Source organism: Musa acuminata, chromosome BXJ2-11, assembly GCF_036884655.1.
Source record: "Musa acuminata AAA Group cultivar baxijiao chromosome BXJ2-11, Cavendish_Baxijiao_AAA, whole genome shotgun sequence".
NCBI classification, from domain to species: Eukaryota; Viridiplantae; Streptophyta; class Magnoliopsida; order Zingiberales; family Musaceae; genus Musa; species Musa acuminata.
This window is the reverse complement of record NC_088348.1, coordinates 33,473,152-33,482,393: the sequence shown is the minus strand read 5'-3', so window position 1 is coordinate 33,482,393 and position 9,242 is coordinate 33,473,152. Positions and strand designations below refer to the sequence as shown.

General features: G+C 43.7%; 2 protein-coding genes across 2 annotated transcripts; one reads left to right on the top strand and one right to left on the bottom strand.

Moving 5' to 3' along the window:
• Positions 1-234: 234 nt before the first annotated feature.
• LOC135627167 (premnaspirodiene oxygenase-like) lies at positions 235-1,711 on the top strand. Its single transcript, XM_065133165.1, has 2 exons — positions 235-845; positions 932-1,711. The coding sequence occupies exons 1-2, from the start codon at positions 360-362 to the stop codon at positions 1,553-1,555; spliced, it is 1,110 nt and encodes a 369-aa protein (XP_064989237.1). The 5' UTR covers positions 235-359; the 3' UTR covers positions 1,556-1,711.
• Positions 1,712-5,419: 3,708 nt separating this feature from the next.
• On the bottom strand, positions 5,420-7,827 carry LOC135627448 (NAC domain-containing protein 35-like). Its single transcript, XM_065133558.1, has 3 exons — positions 7,502-7,827; positions 7,107-7,375; positions 5,420-6,020 (listed from the first exon to the last, which is right to left on the bottom strand). The coding sequence occupies exons 1-3, from the start codon at positions 7,683-7,685 to the stop codon at positions 5,517-5,519; spliced, it is 957 nt and encodes a 318-aa protein (XP_064989630.1). The 5' UTR covers positions 7,686-7,827; the 3' UTR covers positions 5,420-5,516.
• Between the last annotated feature and the right edge of the window lie 1,415 nt (positions 7,828-9,242).

The window sequence follows — 9,242 nt, the reverse complement described above, 5'->3', positions numbered from 1 at the left end:
CCGAGCCGCCGACCCGAATCGCCGACCCGAGCTGCCTCCCGAACCGACCGGGCGACCCGACCGGGCGACCCGACCTGCCGAACCGACCTCCCGACCCGAGCCGCCGAGCTCGGCTGCCGGGAGACCTCGAGGAGCGCCCCCACGGAGATCGCCGCCTTCCGGACCCGAACCAAGCCGCGACGGCCCCGAGGCCACGGCTAAAAAAGTTACTTACCGTAACAGAGATCTTGAAGAAACAAGACATCACCTTCGCTTCCCGACCACAGTTGGTTGCAGCGCAGGTCATTGTCTATGGCGCCACCGACATAGGCTGGACGCCCTACGGCCCCTACTGGAAGCAGCTGCGCCGGATCTGCTTCATGGAGCTGCTCGGCACCAAGCGCATCCGATCCTTTACCTCCATCAGGACGGAGGAGACCCTCGACCTGATGAGAGACATCTCGAGATCAGAAACAGAACACATCGACCTGAGCGAGAAGCTGTTCGGTCTCGCCAACGCCATCGTCTGCCGAGCGGCGTTTGGCAAACGATGGGATCGCCGAGAGAGGTTCGTCACGATCATCAAGGAGACGTTCGACCTGCTCGGTGGCTTGTGCTTGGCCGACACGTTTCCGTCGCTCAACTTTCTCGACATCCTCACGGGTTCCATGTCGAAGATGCAGCGCGTACGCCGACAAATGGATGACATCCTGGGCGAGGTAATCAAAGAGCACGAGGTTAAGGCCGCCACGAGCAACAGTGAGCGTGTCGACGAGGTGGACTTGGTCGACGTGCTGCTGAGGCTCAAAGACGATCCCAAACTGGAAATTCCCATGACGACGGACAACGTAAAGGCCGTGATCTTGGTGAGCTCGAATTAAACATTGATGTGATAAGTCCGCGTAAGGAAACATCTCCTGCATGACAGTCTTCTCGTCCTTCATATATGTAGGACATGTTCATTGCAGGCACAGAGACCTCATCGACTGTCGTTGAATGGGCCATGTCGGAGCTTATAAGGAACCCCTCGATCATGGAGAGAGCGCAGGAGGAAGTGAGGGAAGCCATGAAAGGAAAGAACAGAGTCGAAGACAGTGACACATCCGAGCTGAAGTACATGAAGTTAATAATAAAGGAGACGATGAGGCTTCACCCACCGGCCCCCTTGTTACAAAGACGATGCAGGGAGACGTGCGAAGTCATGGGTTACGAGATAGAAGCCGGCACTTGTGTGTTCGTCAATGCATGGGCAATCGGTAGAGATCCACGGCACTGGGACGACGCCGAGACCTTCAAGCCGGAGAGGTTCCAAGGCAGTTCCATAGGTTTCAATGGATTGGATCTCGAGTGCTTGCCGTTCGGAGCTGGCCGAAGGATATGCCCGGGGATCGGGTTCGGCCTCGCCGTTGTGGAACTCGCCTTGGCTAGTCTCCTCTTACACTTCGACTGGAAGCTGCCCGATGGGATGAAACCAGAGGAACTCGACATGCGTGAGACCAGAGGACTAGTCGCATCAAGGAAAACTGAGCTGAAGTTGATGGCTACAACACGAATTCCTCTACCCGCCACAATCTGAGTCTTGCAGGAATCAGATGAATACTACTTAAAAATAAATGTGTGCTCAAATTATATGTGGACTGGTATAGATACGTACGGTGGCATGCATGATCTGGCCGTAGTTTGTCTTTCCTTTTGTTGCTGTTCTATGTAATACAATGTACGTTACATGTGAATGAATATACATATACTATATTGTGTGGTGGTAATAGTTGGTAGTTCAATATGAAGTTTGCTCCCTTTGCTCGAACGTAAACAACCGGCATGCAGCGTCCATTCTCCTATGTGTGACCAAGCAGTGAGGTCATCCTAAACCCGCCATGACTTTTCCTTGGACGAGAAGACTTCGAATATATTTCTTTTGAGAAAAGAAAAAACTAAAAGATGTGAATATACACCGAAAAAGTAACTTAATGATCCTAGATTGGAGAATCGATTTACCAATTACTTAAGAAGTTATTTGATCACCGAAAGTATTGCATGTGATAATGATGTCATACACAAACTAGTAAATATATGATACACCCCCTTTTGTTGTTGTAAGAATTAAGAGGTGTTAGATTTGGAGTTGACTAAACTGATTGACATCATAAATAAGTCAAGTTCAAGATTCTAAGCTCTTAGAGCTTGATATAGTCCGACTTTTCAAAGCTTGTAGGCATAGTTGAGATATTGAGGATGAACGAAATCAAATAGTTGTTGCACAAATACATTGCAAGAAAATATTGTTAACATAATCGTTGTATGTGCCAGATTTGTGTGATAGCTAAACTTAAGATGAGTTGAATTGTTATTAGTTTAACGATGGGGCTGAAGGTGAAGTCAACATCGAGTCATTGGTGAAATTATTTAGATATTGAACATGCTTTATATCTAACAATGGGTCTATTCAAGTTTTACTTAATTTGTAATATCTACTTATATTCTATAATATTTTATATGAGATTAAAAGGAACAATGATCCATGTACCATCATGAGATAGGACATCATATTCCTCACATATGTATCTTAGCCGAAGAAGCCGAGCGTGTGCTCGAGTTATACATCTCGACCAAAGAAGAAGAAAGGCCTGCCACAACGGAGCATGTGCTCGAGTTGTGTGTCTCAGCCAAAGAAGTGGAGTGTGTGCCCAAGTCATGCATCTCGGTTAAACAAGAGAGGCCCACCATGACGGAGCATAAATCTAAGATGTGCAAAACGAAAAAATGGAGCAAGCAAGACTAAGCAATTTGGGTCGAAAAGACTATACTTGAAGCATATGCGTTGGGAGAGCACAACTTGCTCAGAGAGTAACTGTTTGATCAGCAATAACGGGTCTCCCGAGATATCCTGACCACAAAAGCACCTCATGACATACCTCGGACCCCTTTGCGAGACTTTCGGGGTATGCCTTCGGGGTGGACAAGATGATAGGAAATATTTTAGTACCGCTCACGTATTGACGACCACCAAGGAGTCGACATGGAGTATGTGCTTAGCACGTGTCAAAAGAAACCACAGCCAACTCGGTGGATGATATGTGATCAGCTCCACGTCCCCCAGAACCATGTGGGTTGGCATCGCACGACGGGGGACCGGATGGGCCTACCCACGCCGTCAAGAGTATACAAGTCGATCACTCGCACGACTGCACCAGATGAAGTATCAATGTCCATTAACAACCAACGTACGATCGAACCATCACCACATGTATAAATACTGATCCCCTAGCCTAAGAAAAGAGATCAAATCTTTTTTACCACTTAGACCGGTTGCTAACTTAAGAATAAGAGAAACCTAAGTTAGGAATCCCTCTCTCGATATCGACCTATTGTGCAGGATTGCAACGTGGACGAAGCCGATCGAGCATCACCTTGGGTCAACCATAGGGGTGTAGTAGAAGCCGAGAACCAACCCCCAACCCGACCTCCTTGCCCAAGAATCCACGTGGACAACCAGATCGTACCAATCCTGCGGACATGGCATAAAGGTAAGTAACACCTCTAACTAGAGGAGACTATGGCACTGGTCGCACCAAGGAAAACCAAGCTGAGGTTGCTTGCTACTGCACAGATTAATTCCTCTACCTGCCACCCCCGGAGTGTCGCAGAAATCAGATGATGAATAGATGTGCGTGTGTGATCTCATTCGATTTGCTGCTGCGTATGCCCAATTCTCAACTTGTACAGAAACAACATTGTTCTGAGGAAGCGATAAATATGGCCAGATTTCAGACGATAAAGAGTCCTTTCTAATGTCGGCATGACTATTTCTTGCTATATCGATCTGTTAAATACAAAGAAGTAGCTGCTACATCATTCATGCATGCATGCATGTACGGTACAGTACAAATACAGTCAAATGTTACAGTAGGATAGGATCAGTATCCATATGAGAGTTGCACCTGCTCACGTAACATATGATACTATCGAATCCAGTTCCGATATGCATGACCAGCATCTATTCATTTTTTTCAAACAATCATGCTATCTTGAAGCATGCTCATTCATATTTTATATATCAGATAAATCTATCTTTCCAAGATGGGACAAAGATTAAAGTAGGTGAGGGTTGAAAAATCAAATCACACAAGAATCTCCATCTCTAATCAAAAAGCACAAAAATCCAAATCATAGGTGTCAGAATCAGATGAACATTAACAGAGATATGCAAAAGCTAGCACTTTAAAAACTTAAAAAGACCACAAAAAGGCATGTCTGATAGAGCTGCCTCTCGCAAGAAGCATCACTTTGTGTTCCATGGAAAAAAGTTGGTCGACTTAGACACTAATTTTGTCCATTATTAATCGAAGTTCAAAGGATTACGATGCCCTGCGTGTCGGTCTCATCCAACTCTCTTCGCGATTCCTGATTCCTTGTCCGAAAAGATAGGTCTCCAACGAGAAACAGACCACTCCAGTCGCTGATGATGACATTAGTATGGTACATGAACCGGGCCAGCGGAGCCCTTCGTAGGTGTCCTCCTCCTCACCACCCTCATCATCATATCTTTCCTCGAGTTGCACACAAAATGGACGGTTTATCCTTCCTCCCTCCGCTCTGTTTGACCAGCCGACGAAGGTTTGTACACTCCACACGACAAACGCCTCCACAGAACGTCACGTGAACACTCATCCGGTGAAAGAAAACGTCGACAAAAACAAAAAGGAAAAAAGAATCGTGGTTCGATCGTAAAAGGCAGGAAAGATGTTTTCATTCCCTATATATAATTTTTCTTTTAATAAGATCTTCATATACGGCCCTTTCCTTACGATTGCTTGTTAAAACTTATACAACTACAGTATTCTTGATATTCTCACTCATTGATTGTTTTTCATCAGTGTTCTCTTTGATCTTCTCTATTTTCCTTTTCCGCTGCATAGTGAATTAACATAAGTTTTTGAATTTTATAGGGATGCCATTGCAGTTTTATAAGATTTTTTCTTCTTCTTAGGGTAATTCACGTCCAAACCTAAAAACCCTTTACACTCTTATGTACATTTTTAGTAAATGATATCCATGTGTACTCAATGGAACAACATAAATAACTCTATATTACAATATTCTCTCAAATCCAATGCCTTTGGTAAATTTATCTCAGGAGTGACTGACGATTCCAAGTGAAGACAAGGCTGCAATCACATCCCCCGCACCGGTACTCACGTTTTATGTGTGTCCACCTCTCAGAACAACTACCTCTGCAAGTCTTCTGCATTTCATCGCCTCATTATTTCTCAAGTTCAAAAGTCAAAAAATCGATAAGATAAAACCTAATTCAAGATGTTTTAACTACGTATATCCTCATCATTCTATACCTTTCTCTCAAAGTGACAACGCAGAGAATCTAAGTAGAAACCAGTCTCAGCCACAAAACATTAACTGCACGTATATGCCAGTAGAGACGAGACATATAATTGTACTACAAGCTTTATTCTACGTTAACTTTGGTCCCGTACAATATATTATCGTACTCCTATTATGTTACATGTGTGTGTGAACGATCACTCGAAGCCACTATAATCCTTACCAACCTCCGGAAGAGGATTCCACCAGTCCTCCCATATATTCTCAGCTGAGATCACCGGCAGATGCTGACTCGGTTGGTTCATCAAGCTTCGGCCGTAACTTGCTAACTTGTTGAGCTCTTCGATGTCAAGTGTGGAAGTGAGAAGGGAGTTTGCGGGTATCAGAACGCTGACACTGTTCTTGGAATATTGGTGAAACCGAGACTTGTGTTCTTCCGTTGATGTAGTTGAGCTCAACGAAGCTATCGAGTCGGTCGTGCTGTATAGTGTCGACAATACAGGGGAGGATAAGTTGTTGCTTGGAGCTCCACCCGGCGCTTGTGGTGTCATCTCCATGACCGGTGTCGATGAACAAAAGAAGTGTTCTTTCTCCATTCTAGACTCTCGTGAGCGTGATGGCTCGGAAGCGAGTGTTCCGGGAAGCTGGCGACGGTCTTCTACTGCAGCTCTTTTATACACGCGGCAGAGTGAGATTTCAGTCTGCCAGAGAAAAAGGAATTCGAGAGAAGCAAATTATGATCAGAAGATATGGCAACCAAAGAGGCAATCAATGTCTCTTCATTCTTTTTGAAATGCTTCTATGCCTATTCAGCTGTATCTATTTATCAAGCATGTTAATGTTAACATATAAAAGGGATCTCATAACCTTTGATACGACTATCGTTTTCCTTGATTCCTACAAAATAAGAGGGATTTGACATCCCGTTAGTTTACGAGATTGATTAGATTGTCTTTTACCCTATAAATAAGGGTTATGATGTTACCATCAATAAAGTTTAACTTCTTCCTCCTTTTTTCTCTTCTAATATAGTGGAAGTAGAATTTGTAGAGTTAGGAGAGTAGAGAAAGTCATTCTCAGTTTCTTTTTTCTCTAAAAAAGAAATCAATTCAGATGACATGCAAGAAGAGAAGAGAAGATCCACATCAAAAGCAATAATAACAAAGAAAGTATGAGAGAGAATAAGGGGGAAAAAAAAAGATAACTATTTCACGTTTCTTGAGTTCCTTTCCAGAAGATCGAAGTATCATTCTACTTAAGGAAGCCTTATACACACGTATAGAGAGAGAGAGAGAGAGAGAGAGAGAGAGAGAGAGAGAGAGAGAGAGAGAGGTTGATCGAGGGGGAAAAGGAGCGAGAAGGAGCATAGAAAGAATTGGGCTGGAGGTATGTATATGCTTTGAAAACCTACGTTTGTTCTTCAGAAGCAAATTAAAGTGAAGAATAAACTTTCGAAGAGACCACTAAAAAGAAGCAAAAGCGAACTTTTTGTCTTCCAAAAACATAAAGAAAGCTGCAATCGTTGGTAACATTTAGTACAAAAGAAGGAAAGAGTGTAAGGACTTGAAAAGCTCTTAGTAGGGAGGGAGATAGATAAAAGCTCAACTTCTCTTGGTAATTTCTAATCAATCATATTCTTCTAGCATGTTCAAGAAGAAGAAAGAAAGTCCATGAGAAATCATAATAGATATCGTTAACAGGTATGTGACACTCAGTCAAAGAACAATATCTATTAGCAAGGATAGATCTGGTGACATAGAAGAGCGAGTCACTCGAAATTAACGTACCCTCATATACGGGTCTGTCTCGCCGTGTGGCAAACGATACTCGTTCATGGTCCAGCTTGTTCTGATGCCTTTTGGAGCTTTCCCTGAGTAGAAGACCAGGGTCTTCTTCAACCCGATGGAGCGGTGGTTCTCCGTTCGGATCGTTCGGTCTGCACCGGTTGCCTTCCAGTAGCCTGATGTGGCGACGCGGTTGGGTCGATCCCCGTTTCTGTACTTTCGATCTCTAGGAACGTAAAAGAACCATTCCTTGTCTCCGATCGTGGCTAGTGCTGTAAGAACCCCATGTTTTCCAGATGGAAGAGTGTCGTCGTCAGTACTCAGAAATATGCCACCGGTAGCGAATTCCGTACGTAGGAGGAAAGAAGAAGAAGAAGAAGAAGAAGAAGAAGACGTACCTGGAAGCTCCCATGGGTCGTAGCGGTACAGATCGAGGTAAGTTATGAGCTCTACACTGAATCGCTTTCCCTCGACCTTGCGGCGGAGATAGAACTCGATCAGTTCCTCCTCGGTTGGGTGGAAGCGGAATCCGGGCATCACGAGATCGTGCTCATGCCCATCCTTGTCATCGTCTCCTCTCATGGCTGCTGGCAATTGCCATAAACAGAAGCAGCCTCGAATCAGCAAACGACCACTTCGCCTCTGATCAGCTCAACCCCTTAAATAATTGGAACGCCTACATGCAGTTGAATCTTAGATGAGTGGCGGCAGGATAATGATGAACAGTTGCTGGATACAGCAACCAGAAATCTGGTCGCCTTGTTTGCGTTTCTCGATCCCTATCTCTCTCTCACTGTACCCATCTCAAAGGGGAGTAACACAAGGATGGACTGCGTCAGGCCCCTTCATAACTCGGGGAGGGCCTACATGGAAATGGGAGGTGCATGCAGAAACAGATCGTCCTGCAAGAAGACAAATGTCGCGTGCAGCTACTAAGAAATGATTGGCTCCTCGGCTGGCTGGTATTTGAACCTTCTACTATCTTCTTGGCGTCTCTGCGACCAGTTGTTTCTCCACTTACTCTAAGTTTCTAGGTGAAGACCGAGACCGCTTTCTCCCACTCTTTTTGTGTTTGTGTGTGTGTGTGTGTTTTCTTTGTGATACGATGGCATATCACGAGCTCATCCTTGAGAAATAATTTCCTGGAGCTCAGAAACACCCGGCGATGGCGAAACTAGTTCGAAGATGACTTTGATATGCCCGAGGGATACATCCGCCAATCTTAATCTTCATCTCAGAATATTTTCCTACAAATCTTCTTGCTTTCACGTGTGGTCGGATTGCACACGATTGATTGTTTCACCTTCGATATGTAGCTCGATGGCGTCAACTGTCGTGCCACAATCCATCGCCTTGGCTAACTCTCGATCTATGCAGGGAGGGAAGAAGCTTTTGATATCAAGAGAACATACAAAAGGTAGAAACACCGACGTCTTTGATTTTGATAACATATGAACGTATTTAGATTTCTCATCATACCTTCCTAAGCAATCAACGAAATCTTTAATGAATCTCTTCATTCTTCTTCCCTCTTTGCGAAAACTAATTGAAATCTATCAACGCCAAATATCAAGATGTATTAAAATGCGATACTTAGTTCGATCAAATCAATGAAATTACTGATAGTCAGTCCTCTTTAAATCGACTGGAGAACATGTATCTTGACATGTATCTTGGTATCATATACCGTATCGAGAACGTGAAGCTCGGTACAACTACTAGATCAAGATTACCATACATACATGTAGGGTTGGAATTCAATATTAAATAAATATTAATATTTATTTATTGTTGTCGTTGTATATAAATCAGACATAGACTAGTGATTATGAGGTTGAGGTAATTTTCCATGTGAAGAAGGATCATCTCCCTCTATTTACTTCAAACAAAAAAATATATAATATATTTATTTATTTTCGGAATAAAGGATGTTTTCAGTGTCAATGGAAAGGTCTATTTGGATTTCATTATTTCAGCCCCCACAATTGCATGTTTAAGTGTTGTGACCATTCACGATTCGGATCTGTTTAGATACTGTGATCGTCTTTCTGATGAATGCATTTTTTGTTTGCGATGTTGACCTTACTGACTGCAACAGTCAAACACGCAAAAGACGATTATAAGATACTAATTTTGAAT

What these genes read in the sequence shown, in the direction of transcription:
- LOC135627448 (XM_065133558.1), bottom strand. Translation starts at nt 7,685, where the DNA reads ATGAGAGGAGACGATGACAAGGATGGGCATGAGCACGATCTCGTGATG. An exon ending in CGACCCATGGGAGCTTCCAG is followed by an intron (nt 7,376 to 7,501) that starts GTACGTCTTCTT and finishes GGGTTCTTACAG; the next exon opens with CACTAGCCACGATCGGAGAC. An exon ending in AGACAGACCCGTATATGAGG is followed by an intron (nt 6,021 to 7,106) that starts GTACGTTAATTT and finishes TTTCTCTGGCAG; the next exon opens with ACTGAAATCTCACTCTGCCG.
- LOC135627167 (XM_065133165.1), top strand. Translation starts at nt 360, where the DNA reads ATGGAGCTGCTCGGCACCAAGCGCATCCGATCCTTTACCTCCATCAGG. An exon ending in ACGTAAAGGCCGTGATCTTG is followed by an intron (nt 846 to 931) that starts GTGAGCTCGAAT and finishes TCATATATGTAG; the next exon opens with GACATGTTCATTGCAGGCAC.